A 15,360-nucleotide genomic window follows, 5' to 3' on the forward strand; every position below is an offset into this window, starting at 1 on the left:
TGTTCCCACCTGCGATGTTTATTACGTTGCTGCAGGAGTTCATGTTGCCTTATAGATGCCCGTACGGCACGCACCAAATCAGTGCTATTCGCTATTCCATTGGAGAAAGTGTCTGCTAACGCATCATCGAGATCATCTTGGGCAGATGAATGGTCTTCATGTACTACTGAACAAGCTGAAACAGCAAGAGAGAGAGAGGGTACAGAGTGACTGGTAGGAAGATTTTATTTTAGTCTAAAATAGAGATTTTAAAGCCCATTATATATTTTCACTAGCGTTGTCTTATTCTGCCGTTGGTGTTCGGAATATTTCGCTTTAGATGTAGAAAGATGCTAGATGGTAGAGACGCTCAACATATTTTATGATCGGTGTAGGAAAAAAATAGTTGCTAACGAAACACTAACGAAACTCAGCGATCATCACCACAATCGCCTCATTTGGATTCCTGAAACTGAAACTCAAACATTTGCGGAGAAAAGTGGCACTAAGCAATCAATGTCACAAAATACGCTGAAGTAACTAAAGCATTGGTTTGGAAAATGGAATTAATTATGGAGTAATGGCGGCTACTCTTTTATACCTTTACTATGGCAGCTTATTGAATGGTAATTCGAGGAAATCACTGTGTTAGTTTGTACTCGATCGACATAATCTATTCGATACGGGCAGTTTAGATTGCTTGTCCTGGAGGTCAACCTCTAAAAAAACTTCATTAGTAGTTCTGAGTTATTTTACACAGTTATAAAGGCCGCTTTGTCGACGTTGCTTTCTCCTATGTCAAGTTGGCTTATTTTCCCCAGTTTTTTTTTTTTTTTTGATAACTTCAAATTATGTTCTTTAATTTTTGTAAATACCTTTAAAATATTTTTTGTTTTAACCAAACTACATTTTTAATAATGCAAAGTGGGCGACTATTTCATTAACTGGATGCCCTTCCAGCTGCCACCAAAAATTTAATTCACAACAAATAGAAGGTACAGATCGCCTAGCAATCCTAAGAATAGACAACAGCCTCTCGGATAAAATAAATTTAACTCAATTTATAAGAGACCTTCACAACATAAAATATTTCTTATTACAAATAAAAATTATATGAAACTACGTCGATTCTAGTAATTGCTTTCCAGTTAAGTCTAAGTATAGAATAATTAACAATATGTGGCAAATTGGCAGGTAATCATTATTAAACAAGGAAGAATATCTAATTGCAATTCGAATCGACGTGAGCCATAAACTTTCCTTTTCTATTCTTTCATGCTTGCCAATAATAGACTTGATAGATAATTAACCCAAAAGTGTTCATGATATATTCTAATAAAAATAATTATCGCTGTGTATGATGAGCATTGCACTTCGTATATTTTACGAAGTGAAATGCAAAATGGGAAGTTTTAATTATCAAAAGCAATTAAATGCTTTGTTTTAAGGAAACGTCAAGCATTATTGTATACATCTTTTCAAGTATATATTATTTTATAGCAAAAAATAATACTTTTTTATGCTGGCACCCCAAAGTACAAAACATCCAATCATAATAAAAATATTTTTAATTGCTTAGATACTTTGAAGTGATTCTTGAACTTCAGAAGTGAAGTAAAATAATAAACTTTTTTAAAATATTGTTCAACAGAAAAACTTTAAGACGAATTTAGTTTAATTTTAAAAAAAAGTTCACAAATCATTTCATAATCTTAGCTATTACCGAAGTCATTTTGAGAGGTCTAAAAGATGCGAAATACCAGGTGCACCATATTTTATGTGTCGGTATGTAAACATTTAATAACTGGAAAACTCAATTCACTATTGTTCAATTGGTGCTTTATTGAGCACGAGACAGTGAGAGATCGTCAACATGCAGTTCATAAATTACTTCCAATTTTAGAAACGATATAAAGTTGCGCGGTGTCAAATCTAGAAAATACGGAGGATGTTTAGCAGTTCATAGCCTAATTCGCTCTATTTGGCCGTGGTGTTGATTGAGGTGTGTGTAATTTTTTCTGCAATTCTACGTCGAATCGACTCAATAATTTGACTTAGTAGAGAATTGTATCCGCTTAGACCTTCAACGCTTTTTTCAATCCTCGAAGCACTTCTTAAATGCGCTTTTCGGTATTATCATCAGCTCTTTCTTCAATTGTTACTTGATCTCATCAATTGTGCCAAAACGCTTTCCTTTCATTGGTTTCTTCAATTTTAGGAATAAGAAACAGTCACATCACAAATAAGCATTGATGTGTAAGCTGGAGTATTAACGCAATTTTGGAGCAAACTTCGCTGCCACACGTTTCATGCCCAAAACATTCGAGAAAATTGTAAAACATGAGCCATTGAAATGCCAACACCCTCTGTAACTTCCCTAATAGTGATTCGAGGATTTTCAAGAACAATTTTGTTCACTGCACTTCCAGGATGCTTATCGTCATCAACACCTTCTCGATCCATAGCGATTGTACCACTTATAAACCCTTTTTTGAGGCAAAGTGGACTCATTGAATGCCACAGTCAACATTTCAAGTGCCTTGAAGTAGTTTAGTCCATTTTTGATAAACATACGTGTCCGATTATAACAAAAACAAAAAATCGATATGGGTGTAGTAAAACTAAATCCATTATTTTTGCATGAGATTTAATACTTTAATTATTACTTTTTGTATCCAGCCTTAATCAAATGGTTCCAAACGGTTTTTTGTGCAATGTTTAGGTCCTGGACAATCGTAATCGATGTTTGGACTCGGCGATTTCCATTATTTGATCGATTTTTTCGATAATTGGCCTCCTAAAGCTTTGCCATCGAAATTACAGGAACGGAATCGACGAAACCAAAATAGCGTATGATTGGCTTTTACTGTATCAAGCCCATAAACGGTATTCACATTGTCAGCCGCCTGGCTCGCGTTTTCGCCCTTATCGAAGAAAATCTGTAAAATATAGCTATTTTGTCTTTGCTAGTGTCTATCTTTGATGTGCGATTAAATAAAACTGAATCAACCAATCACTCTGACAGTTTAGTTTAAGTACGAAATTTCATCTTTCTAGCGCCATCTAACCGAATCCGTTCGAACTTATATAACGCGAGATACAGATATATAACGCTATCTATTGTAAAAATAATGGATTTCTTTTTACTACATCTAATATAAAATCGCCCGCGAAAAATCAAAATTCACCTTTTCCATTGAACACACCTCGTATATACAAGTATAAGATGCACAAAGACCAACAACAAGTCTTAAGTCGATTGTTTAATGAAAAATGCAATATTCTGAAGAGATACCTATTCTGAATTGATACTAATAACAAACATAGCTTTAAGCTAGCCAAGTCTGATTGTTAATAGCAGTATACAAGACTCAGATTACATCCCTGAGATTCCTTTATTGTAATAAATGGCAGGATTGCTCCATTGCGCAAAAGAACTCATATAAGCAAAATGTAAAGAAATGGCGAAAATTACAGTAGAGAGAGATTCTTAGGAAAGTTCGTTATATTATATATATATATTAAAGAGTGTCACAAATCGAACAAAATAAATAACAAGGTGTAAGCGAGATTCTGCAAAGTTATATCCAGAAAAAATCCAACTCATCTTGGTAAACTTTGAAAGGAATCTTTTCTGGTGATTCTCCTATGATAATCCAATAATACCTATGAGTTTAAAAACGGAATCATTAGCTAACGGTAGTACACAAGTACAAGTATAAATAAATTGGACTAACTATTACTCATTTTTACAAGCCTTTTCGGCTTTAATTTTACACAAAGTTTGGACTATATTAAGAAAACCTATGCAACGTTTAGTGAATTGAGACAAACTTATGAACAAATTGCTATAGTTAGCGCAAGAGTATGCAAATGCTCTAGATGTAAACGGAAAAGAAGATTGAACTATAATAATTGCGCAGAATTATTGTAGTTCGGAAGCTATTAGAAAAGTATGGGGGGAATTGGTTGCTGAATTCTGGACAGTTGAGAAAAAATGTATTCCCAATATCACCTTCCAAAGGATAGAACAGAATTTACTAGTAATGTATCTTAATTAAGTAGTGAAAAAATTGTGGCAGATACAAAAAAGTGACTTGAAAAATATTACCCGAGTTTTTCGACAAGCGAAGCAACTATTCATAAGTGGTTTGTTACTTTTCGCACAGGCTATATGAGCTCCGAAACAATGAACGTCTAAATGGGCTACCGAATGAAAACAAAAGATTTATTTTGATGATTGTAAAGTATGTAAAATGAAGTTGATCGATATAGTGAAAGAGTATCAAAGGACATATCCGATATGTTTGGGTAAGTGCTCTGTGCAAAGTGGAGACCACCGGAACTCACAATCGAGACAATTTACCGCATTCCAAATTAAATATTTCCCCACCGACAGTCTTCTCATCTGGCCCTTTGCAACTTTTACTGTGCTCAGACTTCCGGAAATTGTTCGTTGGAAAAAAATTGTGCAAAAATGAAATTGTAATCGCCAGTGCTAAGACCTATTTTGCAACAAAATTGTGCTAAAGAAATGGTTTCGAAAATCTGTAACATCGCTTTAATCAACTTTAATGAATATTCAATACACACGAAATTTTGCTTTTTCAACTCTTAATGATTAAATGTGCAAATAATCTTAATTGAGTCAAATAATTTGCACAAATTAATTATGTGATGAATGTGTTAGAATTTGACGATTTCAGTCTGAACAATTATTTTTTTTTGTTTATGAGACTATCACTTTGAAAACCTGTAGATATTTAAATCATAAAAATTTGAGTTTAATTAGCGAAAGGCGTCACATTAGTGCCACATTTTAAACAATAAGAAAGACAATTAATGTTAATTAGTTGCGACTCATAATTAAAGACATGTTTATTAGACGATACAACAAGGTGATTTTCTTTTCAAATGACGGCAAGTCGTTTGCAGACATACCACATTTATATGTATAACACACTGGGGTTGTGAAAGAAAGTATACTTTCGTTGAATTCATATGGGAAACAAGATACATATGTTATAATAAAATGTCACATTTTATATGTTAAGATCCCGTGCAAAGAGAGCGTTGGAAAGAGGAAGTTTAGCAATTTCAAAATAATAATATAAAAGAGACTCTAAATATAATATACGAGTATTCACCCAGTCAACCAGGCCAGTCAACCTTTTGACGTTCTTCTGCTAAATATATAATGTACACTTTTATAGTACAGGTACACTGATATCAAAATATAGTAGTTAGAATGAGTCAATAGTACTACGTGAGCTGAAAATGCTTGGGCCAACCGATGAAAGAACATGTTTTGAATGAAACTATGATTTTAATCTTAGCTAGATTACACTGGTCTACAATGGTTTTGTTGCACTAGATATAACACCGATTTTTGATATATTTGTGTCCTCAGTTCATGAAACTATCAATGATTTTGTAAGATTCGCCCTTGTTTATTTTTAAATCTTTATTGTCATTTTACTTAAAAAAAATCAGAAAACAAATAACAGATAACGGTAATTTTAAATGTTTGAAAAAAATATTTACTAATTTGTCTACATTAATGTTGTCTCCTTCAAAATATACTTGTATGTAGTCTCCATTCGATATTATGCACTTATGTCCCCGCTTCTTCCAATCGTCGAAACACTTCTCAAACTCAATTTTAATGTCATCTATGCTTGTAAAACAACGGTCCTTTAAGGTTCTCTTTATTTTTTGATTAGGTAGTACTCCTCATTTACCATTTGACCTTGAGGCAAGAATTAATGATGCACTATGCCATTAAAGTCGAAGAGCACAGTAAGCATAACCTTCACGCTTGAACGCACAGGTTGAGGCTTTTTCGGTTTTAGCGAACCAGGTTGCTTCCGTTTCAATCAGTGATTCCTGAGCGAGTTCCATTCGCCGTTGTTTTTGTTCAAAATTCAGCAATAATTAAAACATTTGAAAAAATGTCATGGCATGATCCTATCGATATGCCAAATCAGCAGCGAATTATCTGATTGTGATTTCGCGATCATTCATAACCATTGCTTTCGCTTATCCCACGTTTTCATCGATTATTGAAGTGCTGGAACGTCCGGGCGTTCGTCATTTTCATCGCCTTCGTTAACTCTTATTTTACTCATACCAGACTCACCATCGGCCTTTGTTCACATTTTACACACTTTGTTACACTTAATTTCATTTTTGGCAGAAAATTTTATACATACCATAATATTACAATTTGCTAACATATCTTATCTTGGGCAACAAATATTATTACCTATCTAAAATAATGCATTTATTTATACCGGTTCGATAGAGTGACGCTTTGAAACCTTCAAAATAACTAATTATTTCCACCTGAAACTCCCAATTTAAGTGACACATAATTCCAGCGAACCACTTTTGAGTATGGGTAAGAAGAAAAAGTCGTTGCGGGCCAAATCAGACCAATATGGGCGGTAGGAGTTTGGTTCATAGCGTAAATGCTTGAATTCTTTAGTTGAGTCACAAGCTGAATGTGCCGAAATATTGTCTTGGCGGAGGAGCAATTTTTGTAGACAAATGAGACCGCTTTGTTTTCATCGTTTCGGGAAATTTTCGTTTTTTTTATAAGTGTTCTCTTTAAAGTTAACCAAGGCACTTGATTTCATTAGACCGTCACCAACAAAATGTTCATATTTTGTGTTCTTACTGCCTCTTGTAGCGTTTCTAAATTTGTTCTAGTACTATAAAGACAAAATTCAGTAAATCAGAACTTGAACTTGACTGTTGAATATGTTGCGGCAAATTTGCCCCATCAAGAAACAATGTCTTATCAAAACATTAAATTAATTTTTTTTTCATTGTAAACAAAAATAGCGAAAGTAACGCTACTTTGATGCGGAGGTAATTCTAATTAAGGTTTGGCGGCACTGCAAATATAGAGTGCGGCGCGATCATAACAAATTCGACCGACTTTTATGCCATGAATATGGTATTACTTTTTTGTTGTATGTATTTTAAATTCGCCAAATAATAAAAAAAAAAATCTGCGTTTTTGTCACCATTGAACAACACACCGTCTGATCTCATAGGTTTTTGAACTATGTTCAAATTTGAGGGTATAAATTTAATTCGTGTGGGGTTAAACGTCGGCTGAAATGTTTCAGATGTATTCCCTAATTTCTATTATGAACATAATCTCTTTAGCAACTGTATAATTATATATATTCTTATTAAAGGATTACATGTCTTTCGTCGAGCAAAATTATTCCTATTTTCAATATATATCTTTTTCCACATAAAAAATTAAATATTTTATTCAAACTTTTTATTATTCCAAAGATACATATTTTATAAAAGGTGCTTCTGCGTTGACAGCAGAATTTCTGACAGGATCATCAAAAGTAAAAAGAAAAAAATACGTGTTTGAACTAAGACCATTAACTAGGTATTGGACCGAGAAAAAACAGAAAAAGTGAAAATTGTATTTTTGGCATACGTTCTTACAAAAACATGCCAATTTTAATGAAAAAATCTCAACGTTTTTTGCTTATGAATAATTGTAATTGAACAAAAAAAATCCTCCGCGGCAAGACCTTGTAAATTATATCTTAAAGACCTGTGTAAAATTTAATTATGATCGATTGATTAGTTCGTGGGAAATCTTGAGAACCGACTTTGAAAGTACAGTTTCGAGAAAAACGCTTTTAAAATTTAAAGTGACTATATAGCTGACCTCGAGCGCGCAACTTTTCAATGCTGTATCTCCAAAACTTTTACTGATATCAACTTGAGAACCTAAACCAATATTGTAGAGATGTTATAGAATTAAATGTGACAATAAAATTTATTTTTTTTTTGAAGCCGTAAAACCCATGTAACCGCTTAACAATAAGTATAAAATGAACGACAGGATTAAGTTCGAAAAAAGTTCCTTACAACTTGTTTAATTGCTCTCCTACTTTCAGATTATGGTTTTTGTCGTAGTTTCATAGAAACAATTACTATCGGCTAAGCGAAATATTCAATAAAACCCACAAAGTTACATAATGCGAAGGACTTTATACAACAATGCTATTTTTCCGCTACCAGAAACTAAAATATATTTTTTTCTTCTTTGTAACTGCCATGACATCATATATCTTTAGTGCAGTTACCGAGCCTTAGAGCTAATAAGGACTTTAGCTAGTAAACGGACTATTTAAAATTACAACTCACAGTACTTTAACAATCTAACGTGGTAATTAAAATGAAATAATGAGTACCCATGACACTTTGGCGGAAGGGGAAAACAATATATTATGCGTACTTCGGGTTGTAGCTTCTTCAATACACTCATGCAGCGTCTTCACCACTTTTACTTTTTAAAATCGTGAATGTAGTACTGACAACAAGTACTTAAACTGTGCATATTTGTTATAAACCTCCTGCTAAATTTACAAGCACTGATGTTACGACAAAAATGCTTATTACTCGTGTGGTTTTGTTTTTCTTTAGACTAGTATTGTTTAGTGTTTAAGTGATCGAATTGCCGAACTCAACATTTCGAATACACCAATCGACACCTCTTGCCAATTGGCACCTTTAACGAAATTTCATTCGCTTATACAAATATATAATTTAGAGTATTTACACCTTCGTGTAGTCACGATTATGTGACTTTGTTCGTGCTTTTTTATTGTTTTTACTTGTTTTCTTGCTGCTTTATAATATTCGTCACGCGAATCGACATTACCATCGAATAACTATAATAATTAAGAAGAGTTAGCTGTACATACAGTATAACGGTAGTATGTTGTAGGTGACAATTGCACAAGACATTATGTAACACATACGTGCTAAATTAATATATATGTGAATGTGTGTGATATTTTTGAGGTCTTCGGTTTTGGTTTTAATTACTCAGAGGTAGTCGTTACAACAACTTACGTGGTCGTTGAATGTTATGATATTATATCAAAACATTAGTGTCATAACATAAACGTTGTTGAACGTTGAAAACGTTGTAAACAGATAGTGGACATAATTTATAGCAGATTTCTTTTAAGGATAAAGTGTGTATTAGTGGGGCTTACAAGCTTGTGTTGAAGTGCGTTATTATTAAATATATTAAAGGTTAAGCCAGTATAGGATTTTCAAAAACATTATTCAATACTGAAGAAGACCGTGCGGGTCAGTCAGCTTCACAACTTTTTCAAATAGGGCGACGATGGCAATCGGAATGTCAAATATTAACCTTTCGGTAAAAAATTAAATTTTTTTTAAAAGTCCGCTATTATGCGAAAAATTGATGTATAACATATATTTTTTAGCACGCCATACGTAGATAAATATTACATTATGGGTCTTTTCATGTGTGTGATAATTTTATACCGAGATTATATATCTGATTATATAACATATGTATATACGAGTATAAATTATCAGGGTAACGAGACGAGTTGTAATCCAGTTGACTGTCCGTCCGTGCAAGAGTAAAAATTGAGATATGTTGATGAAACTTGGTGCATATGTTTCTTGACACCCAAGGAGGGATGCAGATGAGCGTAATCGGACCATTGCTACGCCCTCAAAACTCCATTTATCGAAAAACTATAAAGTACTATAACTAAGCTTCATATAGAGATACAAAACTGTAATGTGGTGTAGGAGATTGCAATCGTGTGGGGCAACTGGGATTTGAAAATCTTTAAAAAGTGGGCGGTGGTTGTCCTCTAACCTGAAAAAAATGCACCATTTTCACGATGTAAGCGTGAGAGTTGGCCAGGCGTAGTATATTTTTCATTTCTATACTCTCGCAACATGTTGCTACAGAGTATAATAGTTTTGTTCACCTAAAGATTCTTTGTATTACCTAAAACTAATCGAGTTAGATATAGGGTTATACCTATATATATAAATGATCAGGGTGAAGAGACGAGTTGAAATCCGGGTGACTGTCTGTCCGTCCGTCCGTCTGTGCAAGGTGTAACTTGAATAAAAATTGAGATATCGTTATGAAATATTACACACATGTTTCTTGGTACCGTAAGACGGTTGGTATTGCAGATGGGCCCACAAAACGCCATTAATCAAAAACAAATAAATTGACATAACTAAGATCCATAAAAAGATACAATACTGTTATTTGGTATACAGGATCACATTAGTAAGGGGCATCTGCAGTTGAAACAATTTTTTTTTAAGTGGGCGTGGTCCCTCCCCCTAATAGGTTTAATGCGCATATCTCCTAAAACGCTAAAGCTATAATAACACAGAACAAATATTTTTAGCACTTCTATCGACAGTATGAAAATGGTAATGTTAAAAACCTTTTTATAGGAACCGCGTTCAAAATTAGACAGTGAGCGTGGCACCGCCCACTTTTAGGTGAAACTCCATATCTTGGGATCTGCTTAACCGATTTCAACCAAATTGGCTACATAACATTCTTCTAATATATTTATATTATCGTGCGAAATCAGATTACTGGCGTGGTAGTTTCCCATATAACACCATTTTAAGTTCAATCTGACACTTTCACTTTTCACTAGGCAAATCAAGCAACAATGATTGTATCGGGGTAAAGCTTTGCGTGAATAATGCATTTAAAGTCGAAAATCGAACCAAATCTGTTCAAGCCCCTAGGTACTGAATATGTGGACCCCAGTGCCTATAGTTGACTTTTTACCGAAAATATCGGTCAATGTGTAAGATATATAATTGAAATTCATATAATAAAATAAATAAATGAAACCCCTTGATAATAGTGTGTTTTTGTGTCAAAATTGAGAGAGCGTGTTTTACGCATAACAAGAAATCTTTGTGCCTAAAATGGATCAAATCGGGTGAAAATTTTACCTAGCCCCCACTACTAACTAATATCAGGATTTTCGAACATTCGTCTGACTTTACTGCATATGATTGGTGATGGTATGTGAGGTACCTTAAATCAGGCGTTTTTCAGGAAGTTACGATAATAGGATTAAACTTACTTTTGAGTGAAAATGAAATTATGTTAATTCAATTAAATTTCGCTAACTACATTATTCTATATTTCATCAGTTAAAATGGAATAATTTTTTATTTTAACCCATATAAGGGTTATATATTTGCTAAACGGTATTTTAATGCATTATAGTCCATTAAATTTTTATATTTTTTCCTCATAATTCACACTATTCCCACGAGTTTCCATAAATGCAGAAAATATCATTTTTATTTCCCTTTTTTATTGTAATAATAATGTAGGTATGAGTTACGAATAAATTTGCATTGTTTTTAAGTGCTTACGAGTATCATACACTCACCTGTCAGTTGCCATGACAGCGTTGTCAGCAATGCGCACAGCTTCAGCAGCAAATTCCTCCGCTTCATATTACACTGCTCCACTGACACTTGTGAATTATTGCACTAAATATTTTCTGTTAACAAAGTAAAAGTTTATTAAACAGGGAAACAGCACAAAGTATTGTAATAGAGGTTATGTGACTGAGAAACAATATACTACAATGAAGGCATTTGTGGCGCATCACTTAGAAAAAGATATGATATAGTCGTAAGTAACGCGGCAATTTTTGCATATTTCCACTTAAAATATCGCACATGCTTTTCTTTTGCTTGATTTACCGCAACGCATAAAGGCTGAGCAAAACACAGACTACACACATTTTCACGGTTTACAAGCGCGCTTTTGCACTTGCGCATTGTGTTGGTTTTGTTTTCCTCGTTTTTTCTTTTCTTTTTGTATGTTTTTGCTGTCATTTATTTTGGTTGATTTCGCTTTGCAAACAATTTCGTAGATTTGTGTTTTGGTTATTTTTTGTTTGTTTTTGGAATACGCTTTTAAATTCACTTTCACTTGCTAAAGCGGCGGCGTGAAGGCGCGGAGTGTTGCCACCAGCGTGAGCATTTATGATTAGCACAATTATTACCCGTGTATTTAGCGTAGCCAGGCAAAGAAAAGGGGCACAACAAAACCAGGAAGGTAAATAGGTTTTAGCTATGTATACTCGTATATGCATACTATAGATTACAGTTTGTTTACTTTAATGAGAGCGTGTTTAATATTCGACTATTTAAGCACTATGTATGCACACACATTTATTGGTGTATGTAAGTTACCATTAAATGCTATTACTTAATCGATTACGTTGACTTCATCGGAACTGAGTCAGTTGTTGGTAGATAGTTTGGGTGCTTTCCGCCCTGCTCTTTTCAAAGTTAGCGTTCAATTTCGATTTCATTTTTGCAGGTAAATATGTATTTAGTACAATGGATCAGTAAAAAAGTATGGAACTGATTTACTTGTATATTAATAATGTGCTTGTTATGCATGTATTTTATCTTTTGATGATGGAAATTGTTGTAATTTGGCATTTTTTTACATCGTGTAAATATTGTGTATAACAGAAAGATATAATGTTTGATAAATTTCAAAAACAAATAATTTTTTTGACTTAATTGTATGAATGATCATCATATGTAATTGCTCGGTGATTTGAAATGGTGTTTACTCAATGTAGTATATATGAATTATTTTTACTTGTACTATATACAATTAGATTAAAAAAGCTCAATTAAATGATAAACCCATTTTCAAACAAGTAAGGAAGGGCTAAGTTCAGATGTAACCGAAAATTTATACTCTTGCGCCTTGCAAAGATCAAAACCAGCTAAATACCTTCAGGTGTTGCTAGAACTTTACATTACAAAATGTAGCGTAAAGATTCAACTTCATTGTTCGACGAAATCGTCAATAGATTACAATCAAATTTGGTATCATATTAACTTATTTTGAAGTCAGACACTTACTTAGTTTTATAACTATATTTTACTTCACGTCAGCGAAAACTATATTAAAATCATCCACAAATGAGATATATGCAATATAAACTCAACCCAAGAGGTAAAATTTAATATATGTGTAAGGAGTAAAGTCAACCGGATGTTTGAAAATTTTGATATTAGTTATGTGGAGGCTAAGGCAAGTTTTTGCCCCATTTCATCCATTTAAGGTACAAAGATATACAAATACGCTCTTTTAATTTCGTTAAAACAACTCTTATATTAATATAAGATACATGTGGTATAAAGGCAACTGGAAGTTTGAAAATCTTTAGATTTGGTATATGGGGGCTAAGGGAAGTATTGCTCCGATTCAACCCATTTTTAAATCAAGGGTGTATTATTATCAATGAAGATAAAATAGAACAACAGATTGACCCATATTTTCGGCAAAATGGAAAAATGGAGGCTTGAACAGCTATCGTCTGATTTTGACAATTTTTACATCCGAGATGGCATTACTCAAAGACACAATTTATGCAAATTTTAATCCGAATGTATTCATTGGTGCTTGATTTGTGTACTGGAAAGTGAAAGCATCATATGGTATTTAAAATTGTTCTATATGGGAAGTAAGCGTGGTTGCAGTCCGAATACTCCCATTTTCACAGTGTAGCATACAGTGTATTGTCAGGATAATGTTATGAACCGAGTTTGGTTGAGATTGGTCGAGTAGATCCGGAAATATGTGATTTCACCTAAATGAGGGCGGTGTCACGCCCATCGTTCAATTTCGACTCCAGCTCCTATTAAGCATTCTCGTATCATCCTGGCTGTAAAATTGAATGCTTCTGCAGCATTTAGTTATTGATTTATCGAGTTTTTAGCAGTTTTTAATAAAACCGATAAACGGGAAGAGGGCGGGGTTATAATCCGATTTCATCCATTTTAACACTGTCGGTAGGGTTCTTATAGGTTTTGTCCTAAGCGAATTTGGTTATTGCAGCTTTAGTAATTTTGAAGATATGTAAATTAAACTTAAAAGAGGGCTGGGCCACGCCTATTTTTTCAAAATGTTTAACCCACAGGTACCCTTTGTGCTAAATAACAGTTTTGTATCTTTATTAAGTGCGTAGTTATGACACTTTATAGATTTTGGTTTAATGGTGTTTGGTGGGCGTGGTAGTGGTACGCCCATCTACGAACTTGGTCTCACTTTTCTGCCAAGGAACACGTGTACCAAGTTTTACTAAGATATCTTAATTTTTACTCAAGGTATCGCTTGCACAGGTGGACAGACAGAGAGTCATTCGGATTTCAACTCGTCGCATCAAATAATTTTTTTTGTAACTTTTGCAGCAGCTCTCCAAACAAAGTATTCCTGATTTCAGAAGAGAAAAAATTTCGGTCACAAAAGGTTGTGTCTGGAAACTTTGACGAAGTTTTAAAAGATATTCCTTTTATCAAATTTATCTGACTAATTTTACCTACATTACATTATACTGTAATATTCAATAATGAAAGAATGCATTAAAATAAAGCTACTTTTAACCTTGACTTTCATTATATTATATGATATTTGACTTAATTTTCTGCTAGTTTCCTGGGGTGTTTATAAGAAATTGTGAAATAAAATAAAAAACCCCAGATTATATAATATTTAATCGAGTGGCTTTAATAGTTTCTGTTCATTTTTGTTTTGTTTGTGTATTTATTTTCACTTCACTTTCAGCGTTTTATGTTGTAAACTTGATTTTATATTTATGCTTGAGTACCAAAATTTTATCACAATACTTCTAATAACAAAAATTTTAACTCTTCTCTTACCCGTTCGAAAATATATGACAAAAAACTGCAATAATTTTTTAACTTTTTTACATTTTCAAAAATATATACACTTCACTTATTAAAATGTGCACATTATTTCATTTCGCCGATTTGTATAACAATAGCACATTAAAAATTTCGACCGATTTTCAATAATTTACGTTGACACTTTGCAAACAAAACATCGAATGAGCTGGGATTGCAACAAATTCGGCTTACGGAGTTACTTTTAGCCAAGCAAAGCGCTGTGTTGGTTAAGCAAAAGTGGTGAGATCCGACTTTCACAAAGCTCAGGCGATCTGTATGCGCCGCCGACGCTGAAATAAGTGGTGTCTAGTTACTCAAATGCTCATCGGAGTGCTCACTTATGCAGGCACACACACAAACGCACTCGTATTGTGTTGCTGATGGCGCTCTTGGCGCGCTGCTTATCAACACCGCGAGCTGTATATTGACAAAAGTTTATAAAGTTATATTTTACACATTATGCCTACACAACTGTTCGCATTGCTTTCACTGGCAGCAACAGCACCCACCTGCTTGCATGCGCGCGCACACATTTCATTCATAAATTTGGTGCACACGCCGCTGGTGGCATGACTTTGGCAGCCACGACGGCGGCGTCCATATCAAAACGCGCTTAAGGCCACCAACAAATCGCGAACCGACTAATAACAAGTTTATTAATTTCTTCCAATCTTATTTAGTAACTAGTACAAGATTTTGATGTTAAGCTGTTTCAAGAGTTATCCACTTTTTCCAACCACAAATGTCAACAGAGTCACCACAGCGATGGTGGCAGTTTCATGCTGAAATATA

At 33.8% G+C, this 15,360-nt stretch overlaps 1 protein-coding gene across 5 annotated transcripts in view; it reads right to left on the reverse strand.

Moving 5' to 3' along the window:
- The window catches only part of LOC106618712 (uncharacterized), a 49,747-nt gene that overhangs the window by 3,681 nt on the left and 30,706 nt on the right, over window positions 1-15,360 (reverse strand). For 2 of the 5 annotated variants that reach the window (XM_014236564.3, XM_070109633.1), the window contains 2 exons: window positions 11,238-11,351; window positions 10-175 (listed from right to left, as the gene is read on the reverse strand). In XM_014236564.3, coding sequence (XP_014092039.1) covers window positions 10-175; window positions 11,238-11,304 — 233 coding nt within the window. In that variant the 5' untranslated portion in view covers window positions 11,305-11,351. The other 3 variants (XM_070109634.1, XM_036366284.2, XM_036366283.2) reach the window with 3 other exon arrangements.

This window comes from Bactrocera oleae, chromosome 5, assembly GCF_042242935.1.
Source record: "Bactrocera oleae isolate idBacOlea1 chromosome 5, idBacOlea1, whole genome shotgun sequence".
Classification (NCBI taxonomy): domain Eukaryota; kingdom Metazoa; phylum Arthropoda; class Insecta; order Diptera; family Tephritidae; genus Bactrocera; species Bactrocera oleae.